The sequence below is a fragment of the Sturnus vulgaris genome, chromosome 1 (genome assembly GCF_052056855.1).
Source record: "Sturnus vulgaris isolate bStuVul1 chromosome 1, bStuVul1.hap1, whole genome shotgun sequence".
Classification (NCBI taxonomy): domain Eukaryota; kingdom Metazoa; phylum Chordata; class Aves; order Passeriformes; family Sturnidae; genus Sturnus; species Sturnus vulgaris.
In genome coordinates, this window is record NC_142243.1 from 66386780 (window position 1) to 66405771 (window position 18992).

Genomic DNA, 18992 nt, shown 5'->3' on the forward strand with positions numbered 1-18992 from the left:
TAACATCTGTTTCCTGTTGTTTTTTATAAATATATATATATATTTATTTTTCTCTAAAGTGCTTTGCATTACTAGGTATAATTACATATTTCAGTCAGAAGAAAAAACAATCTAGAATTTTATTTCCATCTGGAAACAATAAATGAACAACGTTTTGAAACTACATCACCGTGAAAGAAACTTTCTGTCTTTCATCACGACTGAAATGGCTGATTGCCTTTTCTCACTATTCCCTGGAATCTGATAATGTGTCTATGAATGAAGGGATGCACTACACAAAAATGAAATTTCACGTAGGAACTAAAAGGTCAAAAAGTAGCACAATTTGTTTTAACCTGACTCTACAAAAACAGGCGTCATCTACATTTGGAAAACAACAATGTGTGTGAAACATCCTCTAGGATACTGATCACATATGAAATATTTTTTCCAGTCTTTAGCAGCTGAAGTACATTAGAACACAAGGCACATTACCAGAAAGATTTCTATCTAGTCAGTATATTTTATCCTAGCAATTACAATACACAAATTTAACCACCTAACCAGAAAATCACACCTCCTGTTTGCAATGACACCATGTACAACCATAGAAAATTGCAGAGACAATAAACATCAATATCTGTGCATCTCTATGTCAGTACCAGCAAACTGTTCAGACAGCGATTTTTCCCCCTTACCTAAACCAGGCAAAAATCCAAGTATTTGAATTCTGTCTCATGTTTGAGTCACGATAATGTGAATAGCTTGCTTGCTAGCAAAAGGATTTTGTCCTCTGCCAGCAGTGAAGCCCAAAGAAACCCTTGTCCATATGGAAACATGACAAAAGGGCATTCCCTCAAAACTTCATCCCTTTGTGGCAGGTATTAGTTTGGGATATGTCACGAGGGGTGTCTGCTGACTGTCGTCATTCAGAAGCTGAGTGGTGCCACCACCAGCACAGTCTGGATGAAAATCAAGTGTCTGTGGCCCATTTTATAAATTCCTCTGCTGCAGTGCAGCTCAGGAACAGATGTGATCTTGTGATGCAGGCACAGGAATGATGACACAGTTATGACCCAGTCTGGAAAGCCCGCAGCAGTTTCGTTAAAACAAATGAACAGGGAACTCCCCCGCTCAATTCCCACCCCCTGTGAGTAACAAAAAACTAAGAGCATGTGGGATGTCCCTGAGGACACTGGTTGGAAGGCAATGCCTCTCCCTCACCTGTGTATGAACTGGGGGAGATGTACTGAAGCCACATAATGGGCAAGCTTAGTGGCAACCCCTACCCCACATAATATGACATGACATGCTCAGGTCTTTATCCTGTTACTAGCATAAAGGAAGGTCACACTGGAACAGTTAGAAGCCCATGCAATTCTAGCCAATGTAATTTGAACCTTAAAATCAAATCTTTGGGTTGCCAGATGGAGGACAAAAATCTGTTTTGTCATATGGGAAAAATGCCTTCTACATTACCAAACAGAAAACTGGTATTAGCTCAGGCCACCCTTGGAAGTGGATATAAAGCAGATTGCAAGCTGTGATTTGCTGATAGGAAAACCAGCCGTGAGAGCCATATGCTCAGCCCTAGCTGTTCCCAGCTGTTCTCCTAGGTGTGGGATCTCTCTACTGTTTCCAACCTCAGAAAACTGACAAACCATAGCTAGCTAAGCAATGTCTTCCTCCCTCACAGCTTAATGTGTATTAAGCCTAATCTCTTAAAAAACCAAACCATGCCACACCAAAACCACTTAACATGCCTTCAAGAGTTTGCCACATCTTCCTTCATAAAACAAGAACACAAGCTAACTCAAGTTCCTGTACAAGCAGTGATATTCAGGTAATATTACAATACAATAACTGCATTTCACAGTCCAAGGCTTCAGCTGAAGTTTGTCACATCTCTTCCCATGAGTCAGTGCACAAAAGAAACACACAGCATCAAATACACTAGGCACCTGATTTGTACACACAAAATATCAAGTATTCTCCTATTCTGTTAACAAGTGGACATGGTTCTTTCCAAGATTATACATGGTTATACCCAAGAATAAAAAGAAACTTCTTGCACAGTACCATTAAGATATCTTAAACCCTGGTTCCTGAAATTCTTCAGAATAAACAAGCTGGCATCCCTAGCACAATTTGTTTCCAATATTAAAGCAGGACTAACTTTACAGTGGGTAAAAACGTTGAGCATCAGCATCTCCATTGGGTGGATTGCTTATTACTCCACCTGTGATGAGCCATGAGCCCCAGTACATCTGAGTCTCTACCTCACTAAAACACAGCTGATTCAGTGACACCTTCAGCATTAATACCACACTAATTTCTGTGCACCATGCAGGAAAATGCTTCAGTGCTTTCAAAGATGAGAACTGTTATTGTTGCTGCTGCAGCCATCATTGCAATCCTAAAGAGCCTTTATGGAGCTTCAGAGTGCTGTTTGTCCAGTTCCAAAAATTGATTCACTTTAAGGTAAAGTGTACATTTCATTAATGGTTAGAGCAATGGTTTAATGACTTAAAACCAGCCAACCAAAGAGCTAATACGAATTCCTTGTGAAATTATTAATTCTGACATGCAAGAAAGTAGACTTTTTTTTTTTGTTTTCTCTATGGTCCTCTCTAATTTCTCATCATTAAACACTCCTCAAATGAAATATTTTTTCCCAGAAGGAAAGTAATACTCCTTTTTTTCAAGATGTATTAGAAACACATATTGGGAAGGTCCCTAAAAATGTGATTTATTGCCACAGCACATTGCTACTTTAAATAACCCTCTGCCTCAATCATACTTTATGCTAATAAAACCATGAAAATTAATTAAAGCATAGTGAGGCACACACAATAGGCAAGTACGATTGTCACACTACCTTTTTGTCTTCAGAAAGCTGAATGAGTGAAATGAATTGCTAGTTTCATCCATACTATGAATTTGTTCTCCAGCTCAAAAAGAGAATCCCATAGGATAGAAAAGAATTGATGGTTTCTGCTCAGAAGGAAGACATAGAATGAATTGCACACCCCTCCAGAGTACATCTGTACCAAGGCAAGGCAGTGCCAGGAAGCCTCTCTATTGTTTCCCCTCATTTCAAACAAGCAAGTATGATATCTAAAATAGCAACTGCTTTAGCAGGTTCCAGTGGAAGGAAAATAGTGGAAGGTTTTAATCAAAACTTAAACCTTTAGGCAAATACTATCACTTTCTTTTGTGAGCTGACCTAAATTTCATAGTAAAACAGAATAAAATATTCCAAACCATAATGACGAGATTTATATCATAGAATTTACATTCTCCAGTAACCCTTGCACATTTAACAGAGCTAAACCAATTGAATTCAGAGAATGAGAAGAGATTTTACATCTTTTCCTCAATTAACAGTGGTACAACAACCCAAAGCAAATATTACGGTGAAGTTTTATTAAAGCTTCTAGAACACAATGTATTTTCTTCTTCCCATTTTTAAATAAGAAAATCAACCTTTTTTTAAACAAATGCCAAAGCCTAACGAAGCAAGCAGTCTTACTGAAGATTATGTAGATGATGCTGCAAAGCACAGGGAATGTGACAGCTCATCTATCAAAGAAAACAAAAGGGTTTATGCATCTAAACTAAATAGAAGCTTTTGAAATATCATGGAGAGTAGTTGGTAGAACTTTACTTGTTATAATATAAATAACAAGGAAAGTGAGATGTTATTTGTTGAACAATGAAGGCAGAAATATTAAAAGAAGATGGCACAGTTTGTTATGCAAGCTCTGTGTTTGACAATAGCTTCTACCTCAATGCCTTGAAGCACATGGCAACTGATAAAAATCCTACTTTTATTTAGCAGAAATGCACTATCCCATATATGCATTTCCTATTCTTTGAACATATTGCTCAATTACTGGTGATTTTTATTTTCTGCTAGTAATTCACCAAAAGTAAGCTCCAGCTCCAAAGGACTGCTGGGATGAAACAGTATTGTAAGTAATTGACAGACAGCCTGACACTCAGCACAAGATTGAGTGTGGATCTGTCTGCATTTAAATACTCTTCATTCTCAGGCAGTCTAACAAGCAAGAGCAACATTCACATGAGCAAATCATAATTAAGGTACAGCTAATATGCACAGATTTAACTGGTCAAGCAGTGTGCTACTTAATGTTAACCCCTTTTTGCACTACCAAATTTTATTCACAGATTATTAAATATAGAAGAGCACTGGATGCATGCATAAAATATTCTGTCTTGATGGAAGACTGAATTTTGCATAAATAAAGGCAGTTTTTTATGTATCTCAAAACATTTTTTCTGTTATAAAGAACATGAGCTTCAATCCCAACACCACAAATATTCCCTTCCATGTTGTCTGGAAGGACACCTTTATTGTTCAAAGTTTCCAATTTGTTATGGTTTTTGAGAGAACCCAAGATTCACAAATACAGCATAAAACCTTCAGGAAGAGTAAAATGAGTTCTTATTTTGACATTTATTAAGCCAAATCATATTCTACCAGTTGGAAACGAACATGTCACCAGGCATTTACAGACGTTAGGATCTGCTGTGTATGAGATGTTAAAATTCTAGATTAAATAGCGTGACAAAATGTATCCCAAAGCACAGCAGAGATTCATCCATTTCCCAAGTCCATAATATAAAAAAATACAGTGATTCTGGGGTGAGCTCATGTTCCCATGACACCATGTCTTAAGGAGAAATTTCAAGGCAATGTACTGTATTTGAAAACCCCAAATAAAAAGAACGCTTTGAGAGGAAGAACAGGAGAGACAGACTATTTTAGTACTAAAAAATAAAAAGCAAGAATACACAGATTAAGCAAAGGTGCACATACAGCTTTCACAGGACAAATAAGCATTTAACGTAATACTGAACTAAATAGTAAACATCCCTTCATACCTCACCTTTTTTTTTTTATCTCCAGAGGAAGGAGGCAATTGCCCCATCCTCCTCCCTTTAGTATCTGAGGTTCCTTTCAATTATACTGCTAGCAAAACAGACACAGTTTGCATAGAGACAACTTTGTAATTACAGCAAGAAAAAGTTGCATGGTCCACCGAGTACAAAACACTACAAAACTCACAGTAATAAGAAGTCAGGGGCTTAACTATTCATTTATTTAAATGTATGCTGCAGTTTTCTTTTTTTTTTTTTTGGTCAAATCAACAGATTTTTAATTGGCACTTTCAAAAGCAGCAGTCTATGAAAATGACAAAAAATAATACTAGAAACAAAGCAAATACATGCCCTAAAGTCCTTTTAATTCTTGAAATTATGCTGCCCTTTTATTTGCCATTGAGGAATGTGTGCATATTATTCCCTTTTTAAACACATTTCAAATCAGCTTACACTGAGGTTATTCAAAACTTGATCTTATGCACAATGCTCAAAAACGTTTGGTGCACTCAAAGGAAAAAAAGGACAACAGAGAAAAAAAGAAAAGTGAATTAGTAATTTTACTGTAATACTGTAATAATTTCCTATGTGCTGTGTCAGGGCACATTTGAGGGAGCCATCTGTAGGGTATCAGCTTCAATGAGGTTAAGGAACATAAACACCGAGCTGACACTAAAAATCAAAGCAAAAGAGCAAAGAAATACTACTGCGACTCATGGTACACTTGGCACACCTTCTGCATTTCAAGACTCTGCTGCCATGCAGACTCCATCTCAGTGGCTGGTGTATCACTCAAATGTCCTGAATTAATAACGGAGATACAGCCCACAGATGGCATATAGTATGGTTTGAGACAGACTCATTTTGACAGGTGACAAAGACGACTACTCATCTAGTCATGTGAAATTAAGCACTTACGGGAATGGCAGGTGTGAACTGCCTCCTTTATACAGATTTGGAAGCATCCCATCACTCACACAAAGTGCCATACTAAAATCCCAGACAACTCTGGGATTATGTTAAATCCACAAAGGAGGCAAGCTAAGGCTGAGATGCGAGTCCCTGCCCTTTTACAGCCTGGATGATCTAGAGTCCCTCATGATTTGGATGGAGTCCCAGATACTTAAAAAGAAAATTAAGTTTAAACCTAAGGAAAAGTGAAATATAGTCAAGGCAAAACTAGTATCTAACAGTATGCCATGAACATTAATTTCAAGATGCTATACATTTTGCCTCATTTTTTATTTTTCAGACTAATCCCCATTCATCATCTATCTACTACCATTGCTTTTATGGATTTTTCCCAAACCTCCCTCTCCATCAGTCACTAGAAGTGGATGTTAAACGCTGTCTCACCAGAGCATTGAAGAGTAGTTTCATAATGTAACTGGGGAAAAAAAATGCCTGGAGGTTACCTCTAAAGCAGGGTGTGTTCCTTATCTACTTTTGCTACATGTTGATACCATGGGGTGATAAAATCTTTGACATCTGGCAGTGTGTGTAATTAGAGCAGCAGCTCTGTGCAAAGACATATGGGCAAGAACATACAGGGTAACCACACACATGTACACTCCCTTGCAGGTTTTCCTAGGATTATATAATGGATTCTAACACTAACTTTCTCCTTCACATTATATAGAACAAAAAAAAATTCTGAGGCAAATTATTTTCCCCTGGCCATAGTCCATGTCTGTTTATTAAAATTTTCTTCTATGTAGATAAAATCCCAAGTTTTCCTCAACGTCACGTTGCATCAATATTTTAAGACAGGACTGACACTGGGTGTATCTCAAAATCTCAGTTAGAGATAAACCTTGAAATAAGCAAGCTGTATGCTTCATGATGTATCCATTCAAACAGACTGCTGAGACTGTGAGAGCACTTTGGAAAATGCAATACTACTTTCATTGCTTGGCCAGGTTTTCTCTGAGAGGAAAACTAAGGATGTCTCCTGCAGGTAAACCAAACTCCAACTTCTTTCTCAGTCTTAGTACCACGACCAAGCATTGAAGTCTCCTGTCCTTCAATTTCTTTAAACACACCAAATAATCCTCTCTGTCCTAACACCAAACCTCACGCTGGAGAAGTCCTGCCAAGATTTGCTGCATTCACTTTGATGTGCCCACTGAAATTTCAGCAGTGAAATTTTCAAGTGCAGCTTCCCATGCTCCCTTCACAGCCATTGGTTTGTTCAGTCTGGGGTGAATTTTGTAATGGACAAACTAAATTAGCTTCCAAGGAAATGAGAGCAGTAGCCATACTCCAGGTTCACCGTGAATGTACTCCAAGCCCTGGGTGGGAACAGGGATTCAAGCTAATGAAATGTCTGTGAAACAGCTTTGGGTCACGGGTAGCGGGAAAGTTTGATTAAGAGAATTACATTTATTTTGAAGTAAAGACTCCAAAATGCAGATGAATTTAGATAGAGCGGCTTCACTACCAAATTCAGTGTTTTCCTCATCTGCTCTTAATACTTCATACTATGAAGTAGTGTAAACTCAGACATCATCTGTGGCTAAAGGAAACAGCAGATTAAAAATTTAGTACTTTAGATTATACCCTGAATAATGATAAAGGCTCTTTTTGTAATGATGTAGGTTAGTATCCAGCATGCCAGAAAGGGCTTAATATTTTGCATGACTATAAAACATTGCATGGTTCCAAACATAACTTTCTTTTTAGACAAGAAGGCCCAAGTGAATGCAGAATTTATAATCTGAAAACACGTATCTGTTTCTCATCCCAAGACTATTCATGTTACACAAGGCACTACTGCCACCATATTTACTGAATAAAAAACTAAAGTACTAAATTGTAAGATCACACAACACAAGCGTAGTAAGGATTTTTATGAGATTAACAGCATCCTCTGACAGCAGTACTCGAAGGTACTGGCTATGCTATTTTAAATCATATGAAAACTTAAACTGACCCCCTACCTTAAACAAACTTGAGTTTGAATGGCCACTGGCCCAGGCCCCCAGATCTACCAAGCCTTCAGCCTAAGAGCCTTAATGCCCATTAAGAGAGCTCACAGATTTCCTTTGCCCTCTCCTCTGCTCTAATCCCACCACTCCTGACCCAAGGGAAGTTGTCTTCCTCCTCATCCTCCTCCTCCTCTCCTTGTGCTGGCCTCCACCAGTGGAACAGCAGAGCTCCTAGCTACCACTTTTTAGTGGAGACTATGAAACATTCCAAGATACTGAGGCAGATGGAACAGTCTCACCTGTAGGTAAGCTCCAATAAATATGGAAGAAAAGTAAACTACTCAGAATTATTGCTTTTAGGCTGACACTCTAAGGAAGCTCTGTCTAGATCTCAAAATTAATTTCTACATTTAGATGACTACTTTTGCTCATTGCCACATATCATTTCAAAAGTGAAACAAACCCCTGCTGAGCAGTTGCATGTGTACAATTGTATGCCACTGCCAAAAATGTCTGATTTTTTAAAAAGATATGTGAAGGAAATGACTTGATCCTTTGTGTTGCCTACAAAAAGTGACACAAGATTAGTACTCTTTAACAGGTAAATTTTTTTTCACAGAAAGCCAAACAACATAATAATTAGATAGATGACTTCTAACAAAATAAATTAATAAAATGCTGCACCTTTTAAAACAACTAATGAAAGATGTTTGCAATGAATAACACATCTCCATAGCTTTCTTAGGAGATAACAGATTTACATCAGGATTTTATCCTAATCAATTGACATGAGGGTTAATCAGCTTCTCACTTAACTTTGGTTTTTTAAACAAACTACAGCTTTACCCTTTCCTCAACTGGAAAGTTAAAAGTATGTTGCCCATAAAAAGTTTATTTTGTTTGGTGAAAATGTATACAGGAGACAGCTTACATTCCCCAGTGATCCTTCAGAGAAAAGCCCGGTAAGCTTGGAAAAGATTAGACAGAAATGCAGAAAGCAAAAAAAAAAAAAAATTCCTAATTTAGTTTGGTAATCAGCAAAATTATGTCATCAAATTTCAAGATCAGAAATTCTTGGTCACATGTGAAACACAGAAATGTGACTAAATCTTAGAAAAATCATATAAACTGAAAATGGTATGGAGCACTGAAGAGGGTGAGCAACATCAGATGCTGCGACTGCACAAAAAGACTGGTGCACACAAACACATTTTCTGCACAGCAGCATTGAAGACACATACGTTCAACAGGCTTCCATGGATTCCTCTCCCTTCACCATGACACCTAAAGATTCATTTTGAAAGACATAAGAGTACTTTTCCTAAATATGAGTCAGGTATAAAAATAAGTCCTACCTACAGCACCTTCTGGAAAATTTTGAAACAGGAATGTAACATAATTACATACATTTACGTAACATAAATAAACATAATAACATAAATTTACAGATTTGTGACATGCTCACACTTACTATGATTGAAGGAAAGCAACATTCTTTCCACTTTTCTTAGATTATATCAAGAATGCCCTTTACCTCAGCAGAGCAGTTCGTTATTTACAGCAACTGATTTTTCTATTTTTTTTAAAGCCTTGAGAGCACTCATACAATGACCAGCAGTGACAAAAGCAGCAGCCTATGCCAAAACACTTTTAATAACGTGAATTAAAAATTAAGGCAAAGGAACTAACTGTGAAAATTGCTAAAAGCTTGATTTCCTTTTGTACAAGATGCTGAAGAATGTTACATTTTTTTAAAAAATTAAAAATAAGAAAAGCTTATGGCAGATATGGGAGTCCTAGAGACAATGCAAAGTTCTCAAAAACACCACCACGCCACTTCCTAAAGGCTCCTATTCGGTGTGCTGAGTTAAAACTCTCTTAGTGAAGCATATGCTAAACCAAAGAATAAAATAACAATCCAGGAAATTTGTTGCATCTTTCTGCAGTTCAAATCCTTTAGCTGGTGAAATGAAATCCTTCTTATTCCTACCAAGATGAGATTCCTCTAGCCCACATGCTCCAACAATATGCAAAGGTGCAGTTACAGCACTCTGATGAGAAAATATTGTCCTTGACATCTTAAGCAAACAAGTGCAACTATTAATGTTATCTTATCTTTGGGAAAGCAGCATGGATACCAGCTACTTATCTGGGTATTACACATGCACATGGTTACAAAATTTACCTTCAACTACATCATTCCCTCATTTTTCCTCCTCTTTACAGTTATGTTCATTCTAAGGACACTTCCTACGAATTTCAATGAATTCATTTGGTGACAGAACCCATCAAAACCAACTTACATTTCAGAAGAAACTCTCACTTCCTCCTCTGCATGAGTAGGCTACTCTTTCAAATTCACACTGTTACATACCTCTAATTTCACTGAACTGCTTTGTTACATTTATTTTAAGCACAGATATACACATACATTTCTATTTCTTATCATGGAAGCTCTAAATACGCTAAAAATAGGATAATGGATGCATCACTGAGTGAGAACACCATACAGTATTTCTGGAAATATTTGTCTGAGGTGCAGCAGGATGAAAAATTCAATCCCGTAGTCCATCACTTGCAAATGACATCTCCTTTGGTTTTTGGAAACACTAGACATACACAAAAACGAATATCATTACAATAAAGTCCTACATGTCAGAAATCTCAGCAATATGATAATTCCAAAATTACTTGAGTACCTTATTATCTCAATAACTTGCTGTGTCAGGCAAATGGTTTAACACTGCTAGTCTAATTTTGTAAATGTATTTTCAGTCTATTATGTTTCTAAGCTACTGCTTAAAATGAAAGACACTTCACACAAGGTTCCATGCTGACTCACTCAATGAATGTCCATGTCGGCATATAAATGATTCCTTTTCTTCCTTACCTCCAGATGCTCTAAAATATAGGGAGGGTTTGTCATGCCAAGCCTCAGCATAGCTCCCTCAGGAATAACTTCAACCAGCTTCCACAGAAGCGTGGGGAGGTCTGTGCCAATGTCTCTGCCATAAGCCCCTGTGTCTTCACTGGTCAGCCATATCTCACAAACACCCTCTGTGAATAAAAGAAAGAGATAATTAACAAATCTGTTTTAGAGCTGTTTATTTTATCATACAGCTGCTCACTCTTTTAAATGCAGTATTTCACATGGCTATTATGCAGCCAGACTGGGTATTCAATTGCAAAGGGGAGGGAAGGAGAAGGAAGGCTTATCCCATGGGTAGCAGTGGGTTATTAAGTTCATTTTATGAGCACAAGAGTGCTACAACAATGCTGTAAATTATCATTGCTGTGGAGTGATTAACATTCACAGCCAATGACTAATTCTGTGCTGCCTCTACAGCAAGTCAGACAAGTTTAATACTCTGTTTTATTTTTTGAGCCTAATTCATTAAACACCGCAAGAGACATCACCCAAGCAGAGTTTGCACTAATGGTTATTACAGTAGTTAGCTTATTAACTGGTAAGCTTCCAGTGAGCAAAACCAGCTGTAAAACACTGAAATTAACATTCCTCCTGAAGTAACTATTAAAATCTTGTATTCTTTAAATTACACAATTAGCAATGCAGTATTAAGGTCGCATTGAAAAGGTTAGTGACCACTGTACGACTAAGTGATAACACAGGAAAACCTGTTTCCTGGCAGTTAATGCTTCATTTTCCATCAATCAGAGTCTTAGGAAGTAGTGCATTTGATTTATATTGTAAATAGCAACCTTGAACACTGATATTTGGTAATAATATCCTCCTACTCAAACAGGGGAAAGATTGTACCACTCTTTAATAATAGTTGAAAGCATTGAGGTTTCATGAAGCCACTTCGGCCACCCTGCTCAGCTTTCATCCTTTTTGCAATGCAATCCCTCTACCCTTCCTTACCACCCCAAAGCAAGAAATAAACCATTGAAAACAGGGTGTCTGTGAAGAAAACACCTGTGATTCACAGCACGATAAGATACCATTAACTCAGTGAAGAGCTAAACTTCTAAAACCAATAATGAACTGGTAAAAGAAATAATCAAACACTAGAAGGTGCATAATTCATCAAAGCCAGCAGAGAATGTATTGTAAAACATAAATGTTTATGTTACAAATTTATACTAAAATGAGGAAAACTTTAGCATGTACACCGACTTTAATCACATAAAAAGCAATAAACCCAGAAAACCGAATGTTTTACAAAATGTAAATTCAAAACTGCTACTCTTAAATTCACAGCGTAACAATAATGGCAGAGAGCAAGCCATGCTGAGCATCAAAGTTAATCCTGTTGGCACAGAATGTTTTCAAGGTAATTTACTACTCAGAATGAAAAATGCTTTAAAATTTAAGGTTCACTGGAAAACTTATTACTTCTTTAGTTTTGCTTCAAGAATAGATTAGTGAGGGAGATGTGTACAATTTGGATCTTGAGAGAAGTCTGCTGTAAAGCATTCCTGAAGTACCAAGTGCTTTTTGGTTGACCATTTGCAGACACAAGTTTGTAGTCACACTCAAACTGAGCTCCCTGTGCAGAATCTGCCTGCAGGACACAATCACACAGTGGATTTCAGTGCATTTGCTAATGTTTTTCGAATTCATCTCACCACAGGCAATACCCACCACGAAACATACTCTTGGGTTTGCTGCCTGCCCTACAATTTCCTGAAACACATGAAAAAATCAGTGAATTTTACATGCTGTATGTTAAAAAGAAGAGAAATGTAAGGTACCTAAGTGATTGATAGTGTTTTGTTTAGTTTCAGTTTCTTTATATGAATCTCCAGTAGTCATAACAACACTACAAAACTTCTTAATTTGCCGAGTTTCTACTGCAGGAGACTAATTCTCATTTGCAAGCTTTCAATCTAAAGATTTGCATGGGGCTTGGGCTGGATTTCCTTTTTCTTTTTTTCATGAAAATGGCTAATGGAATACTGCCTCACAGTTACCAGATGAATACTGAGGAAAAAAAATAAATCACTGGCTAGGAATGGAAATAACATTCCAGTGGAAAACAACAGTGAGCTTTTAAAGCTGCATAGGTGGGGACCATTAGCCCCCTGGTGGGCCGAAACTTCAAATTAAATCACAAGAAGAGGAAGCAGCTGTAATAGTAAATCAGCAACAGCAGGAATAACTGTCTCATCTGCTCTCCGATCAGGGTGTTGAACAACAAGCAATGGGAATAATTCATGCTGAGACATCCAAGGATGTAGTCTTATGGGGGGGATGAGGGCAGGGAGGGGGAAGAACACCTGCATTTTAGGAAAAAGTTCACATCCCAATTTCAGATTGACAAAATGGATCTTCAAATACTGAAAGCTACTGTGAGTGATAAATATTTACAAGTAGGATCATTAAGAAAATCAACTTTGTACATAACTGTGTGTGATAGAGGTTTTGTGCCAGCTGATTTTGGGCCTTTTTTAAAAGTGCTTTGCATCCTCAGCTGAGGAGCCTAAATTTACACCAGGTAAGAGCAGAAAACAATAGACCTCTCAAACAGTATTAATGAAGTCAGTCAACACTTCCTATTTTCACTCCACCCAATTCTCCTCCAAACTCCAGCCCTCCACAGGAACCTACTTAAATCCACTATCTAATCAAATACAAAATTTTTTCCTTTCTTTTGCAGTGAACCTCATTCGATCATTCACCACTCTGTTACTGGGCAATTCTGGTGTTAATAAAGGCAAGCTGATTTTGTAAACAAGAAAATTGATCCAAACTGCAGACTTCAGATGTGCAAACTCAGAGCATTTGTTACAGTGTTAAGGCCAATTATCGTTATATCCAAGTAATTAAAAGTCTGCCTTTGGTCACAGCTCGTAGTTTATTTCTCACTTTGCCATCACTATCCAGCACAAAAGAGAAGCTTTAACAGTTGGCCTCTGATCTCTGCTCTGCTGTAACTGGAGATTACTGAGAATGAAAAATGTTTGAAAAAGAATAGGTTCCAAGCAAATGAAGGAAGTTTTGAGCCTATTCCTTCTCACATGTCTCAATATAAAAAATACTCATTGCAGATTATCTGACATGGGTTTTAATTTCATTTCTGTGGGGTAAGCAATCCTTGTAATAAAGGAGGTAAAAAATCCTACATCTATCACTTTCAGAAAATATGTGCATTCCTTATTTAGAGAACACTTGAAATTATTAATTTCTTTAATAAAAAACTTCTGGCGTTTTTATTTTGCTTTATCTTCACATCACTACTATAAACACTGTTTTCAGCAGCACCAAACGTCCTTTAAACTGACGAGAGATGCACTCCATCAGAAAAATTAATTTATTTTGATCTACAAAAAGAACTGAAGATGTTAAAATACTGGACATCAAATCCAAGTGAAATTCTTGTATTTGATAACTGACTTACAAATGAAATTAAATCCCCAAATCCTCCTGATTTTTCTTCTCCTCTCCTTCTTGCTCTTCTCTTTCCTGGCAGATTTTTTAACGTGAACCTGAGTGGCTTTCCAACAGCACAATCCTCTGCAGGCTGCCTCAGTGGGAGGCCCCTGACTCTGACCTTCTCAGTAGCCCACATATGCTTATCAATAACTGCCTGACCTCCTTGTGATTCTTTCTCCAACACTGAATTCTTAAGGCAGCCTGCAGTGCTGCACAGACCACAGAAATCTCTCTCCCAGTGCACCACAGAAATCTGAAAGACCATCTGCCAAGAGGAGGCCTCACATAAATGTTTGTGTCTTGCAGACTTGAGGACAGTCAATCTGACCATTCCTCATCACAACCTTAGAACTCCTTAAAAACAAAAAAATCATGGCCAAAGATAAAGGCTTAGAAAACACCAAATTCCTTGCTCAGAATGAGCTTAGCCTACTTTATTTTCTCTTCAATTATATGTTTCTTCTTATTTATTCAGCATGGATTTTACAGGAACCATTTACATATTTGATGTAGTGTGTGTGCTAGATGACTTTGCTGCATCAGTGTCTTAACTGGGAAATTATGAAGAACTGTGCATATAGCAGATCACTGCACCAATCTGGATATAATGCAAGTTTAAACAGAAACTGAGATGTGGAGGGATCAGTTTCCTCCTGTAATTCTGAACTACTCTGCAAGCATTGATTCACCCTCATCCAAGTGTCCACTTAAGACAGTTCTACCACATACATCAACACAGAAGCATCCCTGGATTCAGGACTTCCCTGACAGAGAAAATCAAAGTGGGAACAACTCACTGATGCTAAGGGGGACTTGGAAGGATTAATTTCCAGTTCACCAAGAAACCCTTGTCCTCATTTCATCTGTATATACACAGAGCTTCTAGAAGATACAAAGAATGGAGCTGGACACAACCCTGTGCAAACCCTAGTTATTCACATAGTAACTCATGTCACAAGTAGAGAATGCAGGATATCTGGCAAGTAGATGACACAAGTAGATTTAAGTAAAAAAGACAGGTCTAGGTTCAGGGCTGCTGAAAGAGGCAAGCTGTCAGGCTATGGCCTAAATGCTTTTTCTGTATTTTGTAAAGTGCAGGTCACCTTATGGTTCAGCACTGTATCGTACAGATAAATGCAGTCCAGCAGCTGTGCTCACGATGCACTGTGTACCAACTGTCTCACAGCCTGAATTTCTAGAGGAACTTTATTAATGTTCAAAAGTATTTCCCATTTTTAAAATACCTACTTTTTACCTTTTGGACAGTCTTAAGGACATGGAAGATGGTTGTCCTGTTTTCTTAATGCTTTCCACAAACAGGAGAACAAGATCCGAACAACATCATGAGTGTGGGCTGACCTTCTACAACTGCAGTTGTGTTCTGAATATTTCCAAGGACAGCAATACCACAGCCACTATGGGCAATCTGTTCCAACATTTGATCACCCCAAGGGTAAAATATTTTTACTTACGCCTAATTGTAATTTGATGTGTTCCAACTTGCCCAACTTGTTACCTATCATCTTACCTCTGCAAGACCTGCCTGACTTCAAGAGAGTCTGGCTCTGTGTTCCCTGTACTGTCCCATTAGGCAGTCATAAACAGCAATAATAACTCCTCTTAGCTTTCTTTTCACAAATCCATTTCTTGTCTGTTATGCGCTCCATCCTCCTGATCATTTCACTGTCCCTCTGCTGAATTGTTGCAGTGTGTCAACCTTGTCTTGAGGCACTCAAAAAAGGACAGGGCACTTTCTCTGTGACGTCTCACAATTGCCAAGCCCACGGCACCAGTCATTCCCTGGGGCCTGTGGTTGTACTCTCCAACAGCAGCTGGGGCACAGCTGGCAACTGCAGAGGGATGCCACTGCTGACTCATGTGCACCAGCTTTCCCAGAGGAACTCCAAAGGCTGCAAAGCTGCTTCCCAGACAGCCAGCTCTCCACATCCATAATGCAGCAGGGTGTTATTTCATCCTAGATTTCAGACATTTTACCTGCCTTTGTCGAACTTCATGAAGTTACAGTAAGTCCATTTCTCCAGGCAGCTAATGTCCCTTGCAATATTAGCTGCACCCTCCAGCCAGTCAAGTACTCCCCTAACTTGGATATCATCTCCTAGATTCCACCTTGTTATGAAAGACATGAAATATTGGCTGTAAAATACCCTTAGTAACTGCCACCTAGACATTATACTATGCACTGCCCCTCTGGGAACCCAACAGCCCAATAAATTCCTTTATCTTCTCACCATCCAGTAATCCAGTCTATACCTCACCACTCTAAGAACATTAAGAACCAGGCTGAAGTCATAGATAAGGTAAATAAAACCAAACAAACTACACCTAAACAAAACAGAAAATCCAAAAAGAAAACAAAAAAATACTACTCCATCCTAAAACCTCAAAATAAAAAAACCAATATCCTACTGCCCAAACAACCCCCAAAACAACCTACTCCAAAACACCTCCACTGCTTTCCTATCCTCCACAAAGCCAGACATCCCATCTAAAAAGTCACTCAGGCCTATCACATGGTTTGCTGTTGGTAATCCAATGCCAAGTGTTCCCAAGCACCCTCTTGCCCTTCCTGTGCCAGGATGTGGCTCCTAGGAGTGTTTGCCCCATACACAATTAAGGTTCAATTGCACTGTAGTTCCCCAGTTTTCCCTTCTTGCTCTTTCTGGAAGGCAGGGTGACATTCCCCCCTCTTCCAGTCATCAGGAATCTCCCCTGGCTGTCATGTCCTTTGAATGATGAGAGAGAACAGCCTCACAGTGACATCAGCCAGCACTCCCAGCACACTTGGATGCCTCTCATGGCAGGATTACTTCTATTACTCCTGCATGTCAGTCTGCAGTTACAAAAACTAGAGCTGTGTTTTGCAAGTGCTTAGTTCAGTACAAGCCTTTAAAGCAGTTGTGGTTTCTACTTCCCACAGGATGACACAAATATTAGAGTGCTTAGGAAATGAACACAGTAACTTTTATGGTCTACATATTTTTGAGAACAAATGTTTGGAAACTAACACAACGTGACATACAGACCAAGTTACACTGACTGAGATCATTCCACCTATGTAGAAATAACATGTTATTTTAAAAGTAGAACACTGAACAGTATCACTTTGGAAGAGTCTGTTTGGCTGTGTTGTCTACCACACTTAGTAATGAAATTAAAGACATTTTTTCTTTCTCCTTGCCAACATATTTCAGTAAATGTTTACTCAAACAAATGATTAAAGTTCTCATTTATTTATATAAAAATGCTATAGATTAGTATATATTCATGGTAAGAAAATTCTCAGACCCTCTGAAGCCATAACAGGATCTTGATTTAAAGGATCATTTACTACAGATGTCACATATGTACTTACAATGAATTCCTGATCCTGCAAACTAGTGCAAAAAAGTTTGGGCTATATTCACAAACCACAAAATAGGAAAATTATTCGGACCTTGGCCCTCCTTAACTCTTTCAGCAATTGCTTTTACAAAACTATTAAACATATTTTGGATTTTGGTTAGATTAAGTTATATTTTCAAAAAGTAAAACATACTGTCTATCACTTACATACTAAGTTGCAATCAGAGCTTAAATGAACTTTGATGGAAAAGAGCTGAAGAAATACCTTATCAAGAACAATACAAATTAGTTCAGGAAACATCTTGGTTCTACTTCAGTAAAAATGTACTAATAATTTTTTTTTAAATTTATGTTTTATACATTTTCCCCCCAAAGTGCATTCATATTTTTGTGTTATTTTATGTCATTTACAAAATCTAATCAGAGCTGAACTACAGCAAAAAAACAAACAAACAGGCATTAGGAACAAGAACCCTCCTAATTATTTTTAAGTTAGAATAACAAAACATTGTGGTTTTGCACAAATTAAAAACTCTCCCCATCTTCTCCAATACCACAACATATGCACATACTTCTACTACCACCTTTCACACCAATTTTTAGGGTTACTTTGGAGATTTTACAAGAACAACTCCAAACTGAAATGAAGAGTTCTGCCCCAGTTACCCATCTACTCCCTAGTAACACCTAAGTTTTAGGTAATGATCCTCTACCATCTGCTTTATATTTAGATGTGAAGTCTGAGAGAAGAACCTAATAGCCACATGACTTACAGCAGCTTTCCATTTTATTTTCTGTGGTTAAGAAAGTGGAAGCTGCAAATGTATTTATTCCAAATTTTACTCTTCCAAAGTCATGCAACTGAGAAATGAAACTGACGAAACCATTTAGAATACGGTTTCACTGAATTTGCTTATTTATCTAAATCCATTACATAGAAGTCTCAAAACCAGAACTTCTGCTGAAAATGCTTTGCCATCAGGGCATTTACAAAGGAAGTTCACTACCTGTGACTGTTGCAGGGATTAGCAGTTCTACAATTTGTATCATAGTTTATTTTACACACTTCTCCTACTATATTGATAACCAAAATATTTTTATATAAGTTTTTCAAAACAAGGAATAAGAAAGCTTGTAACAGAAGGCTTGTAAAAAGTTTCATTTAAATTATTCCTTATTCCTATGGCATTAAAAAAAAAAAAGTTTGAGATTTCCCGATAAAAAGCATGCAGCAGATAGAGCCAACTAATCATTAAATACCAAAGAAAGCATAAAAGGTTTCTCTCTCCCACAAAGCAAACTCTTGTCCTTGCTTACAAAAGAGGTCATTCTACCCCTATAGGGCCCTCTGTTCCTAACAGCTCACTGCTAGAGCATAAACCAGCAGCCCTGTCTCGCTCGTTTTGTAGCTGCAGAGGGGA

General features: G+C 37.8%; 1 protein-coding gene across 4 annotated transcripts in view; it reads right to left on the minus strand.

Annotated features, from left to right (window-relative positions):
* CDKAL1 (CDKAL1 threonylcarbamoyladenosine tRNA methylthiotransferase) overlaps positions 1 to 18992 on the minus strand; it is a 375055-nt gene that overhangs the window by 133500 nt on the left and 222563 nt on the right. For all 4 annotated transcript variants that reach the window (XM_014877962.2, XM_088168720.1, XM_088168732.1 and 1 more), the window contains one exon: positions 10702 to 10868. In XM_014877962.2, coding sequence (XP_014733448.1) covers positions 10702 to 10868 — 167 coding nt within the window. The remainder of the gene's footprint in view (positions 1 to 10701; positions 10869 to 18992) is intronic.